The sequence below is a fragment of the Mycteria americana genome, chromosome 3, assembly GCF_035582795.1.
Source record: "Mycteria americana isolate JAX WOST 10 ecotype Jacksonville Zoo and Gardens chromosome 3, USCA_MyAme_1.0, whole genome shotgun sequence".
Taxonomy (NCBI): domain Eukaryota; kingdom Metazoa; phylum Chordata; class Aves; order Ciconiiformes; family Ciconiidae; genus Mycteria; species Mycteria americana.
Window position 1 is genome coordinate 62,693,043 of NC_134367.1, and position 13,547 is coordinate 62,706,589.

General features: G+C 35.2%; 1 protein-coding gene across 7 annotated transcripts in view; it reads right to left on the reverse strand.

Moving 5' to 3' along the window:
• Positions 1-1,248: 1,248 nt before the first annotated feature.
• Positions 1,249-13,547, reverse strand: part of EPB41L2 (erythrocyte membrane protein band 4.1 like 2) — a 126,996-nt gene continuing 114,697 nt past the window's right edge. For all 7 annotated transcript variants that reach the window (XM_075498744.1, XM_075498743.1, XM_075498742.1 and 4 more), the window contains 5 exons: positions 12,319-12,441; positions 11,720-11,818; positions 9,491-9,571; positions 6,587-6,725; positions 1,249-2,495 (listed from right to left, as the gene is read on the reverse strand). In XM_075498744.1, the coding sequence (XP_075354859.1) occupies positions 6,618-6,725; positions 9,491-9,571; positions 11,720-11,818; positions 12,319-12,441 (411 nt within the window). In that variant the 3' untranslated portion in view covers positions 1,249-2,495; positions 6,587-6,617. The remainder of the gene's footprint in view (positions 2,496-6,586; positions 6,726-9,490; positions 9,572-11,719; positions 11,819-12,318; positions 12,442-13,547) is intronic.

Consider the following 13,547-nt stretch of genomic DNA (forward strand, 5'->3'; position numbering starts at 1 on the left):
AACATTTGAATAATTACATACAACCAGAATCTGTAAAACTTGACTATTTTTAGGATTGATCACACTCGGGGCTTAAGTTTTTCTACATGACAACGGTTGTTTAATTAGTACATGTTTAATCAATGGAAGTGATAGCTATGCACAAACTATGCTGACCTGAAAGCACTATTAATTTTTCCCTGACAAAAGGTTCTGACTTCTGTTTGAAGAAATACAGCTCCCAGTGAAAGTAATATTGTTTTCAAGAATATTATATTTGCAGTTTTAAGGATTAAATACAATTGCAATAAAAACCAGTATTGATCTAGTGTCTAACAAATCTTTCAGAAAGATTCAAATTAATAATTGAAGTAGTATGCTTTCCGCCTATCAATCGAGTTCTGCAACTAATACTACATCATATCAAAAATACCTCAAAGATTTTATAAAGCTTTTCCTTACACATTCTTGTAAGAAAAATCCATTAAGACATCCCCTTAAATGCATATATTTCCATTTTGACCTCCACTTACATATCCCAAACTTGCCACTTCCTTGACAACCTCCCTACTCATATGCACAGTACTGTAGTAGAATTCTTATGTTATTAGGCTGGGTGGGGTTCTCTTCCCCTTTTTGAGAGGCAGAATGTCTCTGTTTTTTGAGAAAAGCAGGTCAGAATGTTATCCGCTATTTTTCAGGGTAACGTGGCATGTAATTGAGAACACCTATATGCATATATAAATCAACATCTTGGTTACCGTTGTCTTACGTTACCCAAATTGTATGAAGCCAAGACTAATAGGAATTTCCGTTAAACAAGCATGCTGACAGATGGCAGCAATCTAAACTGAGAATAATACCAAAAATATATAGCTCAGAAGTGAAAAAGAATGTACTGAGAAGTATTATGATTTGTTTTGTTACTTGAAGATCACAGTACATCCTAACTCAGTAGAACCACTTGCAGACTGAGGGGCATTTTAACTTGCGCTGTGCTGTCCAAATCTCATCTTTTTTGGCATCTGAAGATTTCTTCTCTGAACCACAGAAATCAGGATGCTTATTGGAAGATGTCTAAAAACCACTGATACTTTAGTATCAGTATTAGGAGCCAGACAATTGTGCTACCCTTCTGGTAATCCTGGAGACTACCTGTACTAACCCCTTGCTTTTCAAGGTTCTGTGGCCTCTAGAATTGCAGTTCTCATAACTGACTTGCTCACTTTAAATATCTTCCAAGTTTATGTCTGAGTGCCAAAAGTCATACAGAGAATAAACAACTTTATTTTATAACAGAATTACAGAAAGCAAAATATCACTTAATACAACTTCAAGCTGCTATAAATCTAATTTGGCATTTTAACTATACACAGAGTCAACAGCAAAAAAACCCCCAAACAAACAACCCCCCTGCAAGAACAAAATAAAAATAAAATCCAAAATAATTAACAGGTTTTCTCAATGGCAGTCTCAAATGATGGTACTGTCTTATTACTTTATGAATGAAGTCCATCATACACTTTTACTCAGTATCCTAAAAACCTGCATTAACCATTAGACGAAGCATCTGAAACGTATACCTTCTCAAGAACAGAAATGTCAGTTCTAACATGGAGACAGTGAGGTTTAATAGAAAGTGAGCATTCTACACATGTATTCAAATAATGGAAGTGTTGAAGTTTGGACACAGTAAGAAAAAAGCACTAAGGTTTTAAGCTGCCTAGATCATCTCTTGTTGGAAGAAGAGAAAGATATTTTGTTCTTCCTTCTTTCCTTATCTGGAATGCTGCAGACAGCAAAATGTCTGCAAAAAGTTGAGCATTGGCACCAAAGTGCAAAAAGAACACAGTGCTCAGTCAGAAGAAATGTGTCTGCAACTCCTTCTCTTCTATAGACTGCCACACCATCTCTGCTCCACAGAAAGGAGAACCTTAGAACAGAAAGAGTTACAGAGATATCAGTATAAAATTTATCCAAAGAAATATATTTTTTTCAAATTTTAGGAAATGTTGTATTTTTATAAAAATCTTTGTTATGTGATATCATATATTTACCTGAATAATCTGAAAAAAAAAAAAAAAAATCTGTAAATTACTCCAGTAAGAGATTTCACTTGAAATATTTTGAAAAAACTATATCTAAATTAGTTAAGATCCCCCTTCCTGCACAATTACCACCTGGTCCAGCGAACAATACTTTCCAGACTTTTTTGTTCACTTTCATATAATTAAGAATCGGCTTCAAAAATACAAGTATTTGTGCAAAAGAAGATCATACCCTCTAAAACTTCATTTAAAAAAATCTAAGATTGTTAAGAAGTGGTTATAAAAAATAAACAAGAAAGATTGCAAGGGAATATAAACCAAAGATGTTAAAATGGAGTTTGGTATTGGCATTTAAGTCTTGAACATCTGGTCATCATTGCTAGGCTTGGTGAATTCAGCAGAGTAGTGATGACTTGGAATGATTACAGTTCTTCATGGTCATGATCACGGTCAGTATCATTTTTACTTCTGGAAGAAAAAGGATGGGGAAGATTACATAAGCATTCATAACAGATACTATGTGAATGTCACATCATCAGAGTCAAAAAGTCATTTTTCCCATATAGGTTATTTTGGGGGAAAGTTATTTCATTAAAAAATGTTCCATTAACTAAAGCCTCTTTCAATCCTGAGGTAAACAGTAATTCAGTTTCTATCAATGTTCTTCTTGCTTTAGTGTATTTTTTCCCTCCCCAAAATTCTCATGGTCTTTTAATAGTCACCTCTTGCACAGTTTACCGAAAATTTTAATCCACAATCTAGTGCATAAATAAAAAATGAAGATATTTACTCAATTAATAATCCCTCAGAATCAGAGTGTAATATCTCTCACTTTTATTAGAGAAAACAAGTCTACACAAACAATACTGCCGTAGTCATTGGAGCAGAGATTTCATCACCTTAGAAACAACTAATCAAAATTTGTGGCGTGACTCCATTGTCTAAACACAATTGTCTAGAGCTCTTTCTGCAGTCCCACCTGCCCTTCAGTTGCTGCTACAGGAGGGCATAGTTCTCTTGATGCTCTAAGCTGCAGACAGATATTCAATGCACTTCAGGTGGCTTATGTTTTTTAGACAACTAAATTTTTTCCTTAACGTTTAACTGAGAGGCATCATCAGTCAAAGTCACTAGGTCTCAAATAAAAGAGCAGCATGGTGAAATGTCTTCATATTAGTCCTCTTTTGCTCTCTCACAAGCATTTCACACCAAGAGCTGTAAAGCAATTGGCAAACTCAGACAAGAACACCTGACACACTCTGATACGTTGCAAACACCATTCCACAACGTATATATTTCTCAAAAAAGCAAAAAACCACCCTCAGCAGATGGAAAGAATTCTTTGAATGTTTTTTTCTGAACAAAAGTTTTACAAAGTAGTTAAATATTTGATGAAGGAACAGAATCAATTTTGCAGCTGGTCACTAATGTAGAAATGTGGTGCAAATCTGCCAAGATTGTTTCTTCCTCCCATGACACAGTCCCTTCAAGAAAGATGTTGTAATTACTTATATGGGATAGATTATGTTGAACACCAATTTGAAAGATACTTTTCTGGATTAAGGTAGCATGAAGAAACTGGCACATTCTGCACAAATATAACAGAAGAGGCAATCCCTGCTCCCAAGACCTTTAAATTCACACTGATTAATAATAAATGAAAAATGTGGTGCTAGCACATATTATAATATTAAATCCTTGCAAATCAAAATGGTCTGTTCTGCTGTCTCAGTGTACCTTTCTACCTTAGATCCTCCTATGTAAATGCTGAAAATATGAGAAGGATGGTTTGAGCATGCATGTTTAATGTTGCTGTGTACTAAGGGATCAGTGAAATTACCTAAACCACAGGCTTGCTACAAACTAAAAGCTCTCTCAAAAGTGATGTGGATTTTTCCAAGCCTTTCTGGAGCATTTATGTGATGTGAGGACTCATCCACACATCCCTATCTCACAGTTCAGTACAGTTCCATGTCCTCTACTGTGCTTTCAAAACAAAGCCAGAGCATACATGCTATACCCATTTTCAGTGTCACTAAACAACAAAGCTACAAAACAAATCCAACTGAACACTGAAATAAAGGTACAGTGAAAAAACATACAGAGATTTGTGCAGAGTTCCTAATTTTTTGTGACTTTTCCCCAATCCTCCCTCACAAGCAACCCACCATTGTTATTTCCACAGTTTATAACATTATATAACGTTACAATAATTAAAAAAGTATTAATGTTATAACATTAATATCCAGGTGAGTGTTGACCTAGCAATTCCAAACTTTATCCATGTTGTCTTCCTGGTTTGTGGAGTTATGAGCAAAAATTATTCTTTCCTTTTTCAAACACACAATAATCTGACCAAAACTCAAGAAATTTTCAGGGGACAGCTCAAACTTAGCTCCACTCTGATGTAAAATCTCCAGCTTCTCAGTAAGCTCAGAGGAAAACTGGCCAAAAGGTAATTTATGAACTCACATAACCAAAACAAACATTGTAGTCCTAGCACAATCTGTACGAGGCCAGGAAAGGCAACTGGAACCACTTTGATGGAGAAGGGGGATAAACTTTCTGTCTGCAGGCAGAAGACAGGCATCCTACTCTTATCCTCGTGGACTTCTCCATGGCATTCAACACTTGCTCTATGCAATGCTGCAGGTAGCAGGAGTTCAGGATAAAATCCCAGAAGAATTGATGTGTGCAGTGATGGGAACCAACAATTCTGCCAACAGATATCTCACAATAGAGAAAAACTCTCTCCCCAATACCTCACAACACACAGCTTCTAATTTATCATATACATGTCAGTTGGCAATGTATATTAGCTCTCCCTTTCCTCAGCCACATCGGCCCCTCCACTCCTATCCAGATGTTAAACAAAAGCAAGACACTTGGTGGGTAGATGAAATAAACTAAGGCTTTAGCCTATGTCTTTCAGCTGAAAATATGCATCTGTGATCACTGACTAGTTCGGGAAGGCTGATTCCTTGATAATGCTCATCTTCCATAGAGTAGCATCCAGTAGGAGCACTTCATATCCTCTCAAACTGATGCTTGCATCTTTTCTCCTCTGGACCACAGAAGTGATACCCGACAGTGAAATCTTCAGCTTTTAGGAAACTCAGGCACAGGAATAAAACTGATCTTCTCAACATCAGAAATTATCAGCATTATGTGAAATATATCCTCCTCTCTTTATAGTAGCTTACATCAATTGTGGAATCAAGTCAGTTTCTCATTTTTCCTATATTCCTGGCACTTCATGAAGAGTGCTCATGATATCTGGAAGTCTCCCGAAGCTGCAGGATGAAGTTTATGACAGGTAGTTTCCTTTGGTAAAAAAACTTCATTTGATACTAAGGGAATGCATGCCTGTGCAGGACTTCGAACTCTCTTTTCCATGGGCCACAATCACCATTGTATAAATCACCAAGGAAATAAGAATCACGACAACTCTTATTTCTTTAAAAAGTACAAAATGTATTTCTTTTACCTTGTCTCCCCCTACATTAACATTGATTAAAATTCTTATTAAAAGCTTAAAGTTGTACTAAAACAGAGCTTTCCCTCTTGAGACGTGCCAATAACACCTCTGCTCTTCTAGCTAAATACAGAGACTCATCAGTAGAAACTGTCTCCTAATGAAGGCTTAAAAAGTTGCTTTTAAAATTTTATTTATTTTTAAATCTCTCCCATTGTCATTTAACCATTCCAAATGATATTTTTTCCTTGAATCTGAATCTAACATTAACAAAACCATCAAGTTCCAAAACTCTGATGCTTCAGTTTCATGACAACCACTGTGACAAGCAAAGGAAGTCTGAAGCTTTATACACCCAGCCGGTTACAGAGCTTTAAGACATTAGCCTATAACCAGTGCAACAGCAGATTTATTCAGTGTTTATTCTGATCTTTCTATTGAATACATCAAGCAGAGCAGGGTTGTTTTTTTTTTTTATTCCTAGAAATGAGGGTCTAATAAACTGACATTCCTTCAAATACCTCTTGCAACTGATAAGAGGCTTTAAAACTTGAGTTTGCATTGCATTTACCTCCTTCCCTGGGAAAATGATAAAAGGTTAAATATTTCAGTATGCTTAGGATTAAGAATTAGCTGACTAAATTAAAATGTCCAAGCATGCCCTTTCACTACTGGGAACTGCATATAGTCTTCCCACTAAACAAGGAAGATGTAAGGCAAGGACTGTAATTGTACAGGTAAACAGAAAAATGTGACACATCCTTCCTGTTTTGCAGAAATAGCCTAAACTCACTTCAATATAAACTACAACAACTTGACCAAACATCGTAGGAAATGTCATGAGAGTACTGCGACAAAACTGGGAGTCATATACAGGAAAAATTGCAATTAATGTCAGTTCGGACTTAAGATAAAAATTCTTACACTAACAGTCTACTATTAGCACCTGTTTCAACTCACCATTTTGTGATAGCATGTATCAAAGACACCCCCCCCCCCCCAATATTTTTCAAGCCTTTTATTACAGAATGCAACTGAAAACTGATGCTAAATTTTCCTATGTTAATTATATACAAAAGCTTACCTGAAGTATTTGCTTGAGGGCATTTTTTATTCTACTCTTCATCTTCCTCAGCAAGTTCAGTTTCTTTGTGCACCACCACTCTTGTGACAGACATGTCAGGGTGCTGTTCTTTGGCTTCTTTGATTGCCTGTGCTAGGGCCTGCAAATGTATTCAAAATATGTAAGTCAACAACACCTAAAGGACATTCATGTGAGGCCAGAGTATGGGAGAGTAGCATCGGAAATTTTGGTTATAATTGTTCAGAACTCCAAATTCCTGAACTTGAGAGGGCTCAGGGGAAAAAAAAACAAAAACCAAAACAAAAATAAAAAAACCACCACAAACCCAACCAACCCCCAAAACACAAAACCCAACAAAAACTCCCCAAAACCCACTATGCTAAAAATTTACCAAAATTTCCAGTAAGTAACAAATAACCATAAAGTTATCCTGTAACTTTTCTAGCTCATTCCAGGAGACAAATGTATTCTTATACCCCAGAAGTTTTTGAACCTCTGCAACAGATCTGGCAAACAAAGACTTAACAAGAATGTACACATTAGAAAAAAATAAGAGTTCCCTTCAGTTTCCTGAACAAAATGGAAACATACTTTGGAATGTGTATGAAGTATGGTACTGAAACGCTGGAAGAAGATCATAACAGAAATTTCTTTCTCAGCACAAGAATCTCCTTTTTCTCCTTTTACTAGTTTAAGAGAACTTTCTCCAGTTTAACTCAGGGAATTGTAAATATAAGTATTACTCAGTTTCTTACACACTCTCCTCCACATTTTAAGAAATTTTATCTTCTTAAGAGATGTACCAATATACACAGCTGGCAGTTGGACTAGATTGTTGTAGGTTCCTTCCAACTGAAATATTCTGTTCTATTCTATTCTACACAAGGCTTTTCAATCAACCACATAAGAGCACCCTCTGAGGCAGAAGAGGCAAAAGAGCACCTGGGACCTTCTATTCCTTCCCCTGATCTGAACCTTATTTCAGTGTATTACTGTTGGAACACAACACAAGAAAAAAAAGAAGAAACTGGAAGGCATTCTGAGGCAACAGTAAGCCCACTGTTCACCTTAGTATCAACCACAACTAAAAAACCCCAAATATACTAGAAGGAGCAAGAAAAATATAATGCAACAAAAACATTTATCTTCATTTAGAAAAGTGACATTTTCCTGAGCCATAGATGGTAAGTGGAAGAAATAACTAACTCTGAAGAGAGATTGGAAACACCAATATTAGCCACCTTAACTATTATATGATAATGAATTTGAAGTCCTATGAAGGAAATATGTACAGAGGAACACACTGTGTGCATTGGTACAATAATGATGTTTGCTGATGTATTAATCCTAACAATTTTTTATTAGTTTGTCTTTTACAATATGCCAAGTGTAATCTCTAGGATTTAAATGAGGATTTAAAAGAAAGTGTCTGTTGAGATTTAAGAATTAGTGTTTAAAATCAAACCATAAACAATGAAAAAACCTTAAGTCTCTACCTTAAATTACAACAAGTAATACAAGCATTTGCATTCTGAAATTCCAAATTGAAATATTATTTTCCTATTGAGAACTGTTTTAGTGATGTAGGGAGCTAAAAGACAAAAGAATAAACATGCAGCATGTAGTTTTTGCATCTAAAGAGCTCCATATCCACTGAAGAAAAAGTGATAGAGATTTCTTAAATATGTTAAAAGCTGCTCACTGCTGCTTTAAACTTCAGTGATTAAAATAATATTTTGTACTTCCTATTTTATAATTTCATTTTTTACTTCATTACCACTTACCTCAAAACAAAGAAGGGCTTAGAGAACGGTTTTACTAAAGCATTGCCTGGTATACTAAAGGTATTGTGTGACCTTTCCAGACATCCGAAGTGCACTGAACATGCGTCAAGGCAGACAAGAGCCACACCTGATGCTGAACAGCCCTGTCATTTAATTATGAGTTTCAAGAAGAGATTCAACTTGTCAAGAGCCACTTTCTGGAGGCAGATCAAAATGTGGAATTAAATTCCCTGAGAGCTCTCAGTATATTACGATTCAGAAGTTAAATTAAATCCTGTTACGTTGATTTGTGTAGCTTTCATAAAGTTAGAATTGAATTCACTGCAACTTTATGTAGAAGGTAGGCTTTTCCATTTGTATTATCCAGTGACTGCTGATTGACTTTGTTACCATAGTTTCTTAGATGAAAACCAATAAAAATTGTGTAATCATCACTATAAAGAATAGATAATTGCACTTTCTCAATTATTTTTCTGTGTACTGCTTAAATTCAATTAACTTCTTGATTGTAAGTAGGAGCGATTTTAACCTTAGTTTCTAAGACATCGTGAAATACTGCTTTGGTACTGATAGAGATGAAAGGATTCCATCAGATTCCACATGATCAACAATTACTTTTGTTATATAGAATTCTATACATACAAGTCAAAAACTATTTTTGAAATTCGAGCAGTTTATGCTTTAATGTATTTCAAAGCTTTTAGGCAAAATGCATTCCGACGTTGCTGACACAACACAGCAGAGACTCCCATCTATGCAGATTAACGTATCAAAATAAGATTGCTTTAGTAATGCTTTTCCTCCCAAATGGCAAAAGCAGCACTAAACAAATTGGGTCTCTTCCAAAAAAATCAATCCCTTTAAAAATAGTAAGAAATCCATTCACATGATCTATGATGCAAAGTTACAAATGCTGTTTTTCTTTCAGTTATATTCTAAAGGCTCCTTATTCACAAAACATGATTGCTTAACAACTTTGCCACAATTAACAGTCTCAGGGTCTTTCCATGTCCTCTTATTCAACTTCTCTACCTTTCTCTTATTTCAGGTTTCTGATATCATCTAGATCTCACTGGACTATGAAAAGCACACTGTAAGTGTTAACAGCTTACATACTCACCTCATCATGGTCAATATCTGCATCTCCAGTAATGACAATGCGCTTCTCAATTCTTGTTTCTGATACCCCACCTTTTACCATCTACAGATGGCACAAAAAAAGAAGAAAACATCCTTGCAATTATTTCATACTGCTCCAAAGCACTCCTTTCTGTTGCACTGAAGCAAATAAATTTCTGTGACTGAGTTGCAATTAGTAGCAAATATTCTCAGTGCTAAATCATCCTTTCCTTTTTCAGTTACGCAGTTAGTCACATTCTAGTAATTGCTAAACTTGATAAAAAACAGCTAATAGAGAATTCTTTCTGTTACTGGAGCCCAAGTTTGAACAGATCTAGATATGCAGACAAACTGGAATTCCAGCTTCTTCCACCATATAAATCTGGCAACAAGGAAATTCCAGGAGTCTTTTCTTTGATTTCAACCCATCTATAATGGGTCTCTTCTCAGTCTCTGAAGAATCCTATGCCATTAAATACAAAGACGATCTGAACAGACGATCTGGTGTTCAGTTCTGCCATTCATGGACCTTAGTGAGATATTTTCAACATATTTCACATTGCTGATGGAAATAATTTTGTGCTTTGTTTCTTCATATCTTACTCCAATGATTAAAACATTTTAGGTTATAGAAAAATTCTCACAGAAATAACATTATGTGTTTGGATTTTTTAAAATCAGCCTATATAAGAGAAAAGAATAAACTGCTACTTAAGATACACTGGCGATATTAGAAAAGATAGAAAATGATTATGTTAAGAACACCATTAGAATATTAAAACTATTTTGGCAGGTCCCTTTATCAATAATGAACAGTTTGGGATGTAAAATAGAAAGTTAGTTTAGAAAATTCAGTCTTTTGAATTGACGATAAGCAGTCTGTAAGAAAAGATAAGGAGCTGCTGCATTAGGGTAATCCCAGTAGTTTTTTAGTAGAAGACAAGACTGAAACCATTTTCTTTAATGCAGCTTTATTTGCTGCATTATAGAAAAATATAAAAAATAAAATATAAAAAGCAGCATTATTTGACATCTGAACTTGACAAGTAAATGTCCACTTTTTTTCTCCCCCTTTCTAGCTGTGGTAGCACAATTTATTGAATAAAGACTTCTTCCTAAAATGGTGGTGGCTTAATGATTCCAAAAGGGAGCAGGAGACTGAAAAGGACCTGTTGACTAGTCTGTATAACAAAACATACACATTTTAAATTCTCAGCTTACTTTATTTTATGTGGCCTTTATCTGACAACTTTCCAACATCATCCTTCCACTGTCATTCTGTGAATACAACTTTCAATCTTAAGAATATTTCAATCTTAAGAATATATATATTGAATATATATCCATTGAGCAGTGAATTATTGTTCCATTCTGTAATGATGTGAAACTTTTTGTCTCTGGGCGGGGTGGGGGGGAAATCCCAAGCTCACACCTTATGTTTCCTTCTCTTTTGCTTCACCCTAAGCAATGTTTTCTGTAATTTTCTTGGAAAACTATGTTAAGAGTTCAATGACAAGAGCTCAAAACTGTGTTGCTGGGGCATGCCTAAAATTTGACAACTATTTTCATAAAATAATAATAACAATAATCATAATCATCATCATCACCACCACCACACTTCGGTAGTTCTAACACACTCTGGCATGAAACATTACATGAGACTGAAACAGATGTGATGTCCTGTTAACACTGAGTTTTCCTTTCCTTTTCAAGCATGGAATGCAGAGCACATAATTAAGCATGAAAATATGCTTGCAAAGTCATCTAGTGGTATGATCTGTTTTTAAATATGCTCTAAACTTAGCAGCACAAGGATCATCAACACTAAGGCTGAGAAAACATTGTTTCAGTTCATCCTTGTAACAGATGCCATTAGCAGAGCTCCTGCAGACCTCAGTTACATTAACAAAGATTCTGTAAGATATCAGTGAGTGATGACAGGACTGAAACTGTAAAAATTTAGGTACATACTCATTTGTCAAACACAGAAATAAGACCTATATGAAGTACTAAAAAAACCTAATAATATTTTTCTCCTTTTCCCTGTCCTGTTCCCAGATATTGCTGCTTATTCACTAGGGCTTCTCTGTTCAAAATCTGTGTACAGAAAGATTAATTCTCACACATGCCTGGAATGAATCCAATCCATTTCAAGTCAGCTTGCTTCAATAAATTATTTTGAGGTTTTGGTTTTTTTTTTTTAGTTCAGAGAGACATTATTATATTTTACCTTTGTGATGTGTGTAGTTGTAGTAGTAGAAATTGACTCTGATGTAATTGTCTGGGCACTCAGCAGCACACCAGCGTTGCCACCAGCACTGCCATCAAACTGTAAGAAAAAAAAGGGTATTCTTTTATTTTGGCATTTAAAAGCTTTGTTTTCACAGGAGAAAAGGATGGTTTTCTTACTAAACGCATTCTTTAGTTTAGTTAGAACTGAAATCTAAACAGAAGCCATCCAAGTTTACCGAGTCATGTAAGACTGTTGTTATGGTTCATCCTTGTGGAAAATTTACGATCAAAGCTACATGTTCCTTTGAGGAGCAATGAGATATTTTAATCAAGTTTCCAAAACTAAAAATGAGTTGTAGACATTTGCAGACAGCAACTAAGTCCTCATATTAAAAAAAAACCACTTAGAACTTTAGGAGTCACACTGCTTTGTCTACATGCGTTTCACTTACCTAATTCATAGCCAAAGTATAATCTTAGCTGCTAGAAAAAAGTACAGGTTTTTGAAAAGCATTTTTTGGACATTATCTATTTTGATGTACAAGTAACTGGAATAAAAAACAGCCTGTAAACAATATAATAACCTAGCCACCATACCTGTGGAGATTCATATGTGATAGTTTTAGTTTCTGTTTGAACAATTGGAACTTCTTTAGTGGAGATTTCAGTTCTCTGTGTGGCATCTGAAATGGTTACCATCTCTGTTTTCACTACTGGAGGCTGTGGTGCAAGAAATAACCAATCAATTTAAAAGACAGAAGAACAGTTTGTAAAGTGGACCAAGAAAACACAACCAAAAACTCAAGAAAAGCATAACAGTAAGATAAGTATTTAACTGCCTTGCCAATCAAAAAGCATGCAATAAATAAGCAAAGTGAAATGAAGACTAATACACCAACCCTCTAGTATCTACCTAACATGGTAGGAAAATTTAATCTCCTAATAACCTTGCCAAAGTTCTGTGTTTCAGCCAACAGTACATATCACAGAAGGCAACTGCTAAAACCAAGCTGCAACACAGGTATTGAAAATGTGTAAAAGACCATCACTAGGAAAAAAATCAATCTTAGTTTGCATAAAGAACCTGACAGGTAGCTCAGATGGATAAGCTTCATATTAGAATTAATCTGGGAAAATACCTATCATTGCTCAGTCAAACTCCAAATAAGGACTAGAAATTCCAAGGAAATTATGTAAAAGTTTAACTTTTAATATGTACTACTTCTGGAACAGAAAAACAACAATTGGATTTTAAGCAGTCTACATTCAATGTAGTAATTCCGGAAATCAATGGCTTCTTTTGACAACAATCCTAAAGAGCCATTTTAACCATTTAGAGTTAGCTAGTGGTGTTCTCTGCAATATCACAAAGAAAGCAATTAACCAGGGGTCTGTAAGCCAGTGAACTTGTTATCTTATTGGAGCAGATTTTCAATATACTTAAGAACTTAAAAAAAAAATCTAGTAAAGCCTTTAGATATTTTTCTAGATGCATCAATGCATCAGTTGCTATCTCCCATTGATTTTGGGTGCACATGGGGGGAAATCCCAGGGGAAAAAAAAAAAAATCCTTTCTTTCCCTCACACACACTTGCACACACAGCAGCCCTTCTCCTCTTCCTCCAAACTAGCTATGATTTTAGGAATTATGGGTGCCTGCAACTTCTAAAGGTCTTATAAACTAATTCTTTCACATCATTAATCAGAATACCTGTGTATGCAAAAGACAACATAAGAAAGAAGGTAAATTGTTTGTATTTAAGTGCCAAGAAAAAAAAATTTGCCACCATTACAAGAATGAGCAGGTAGACAACTAGTAAAAAACT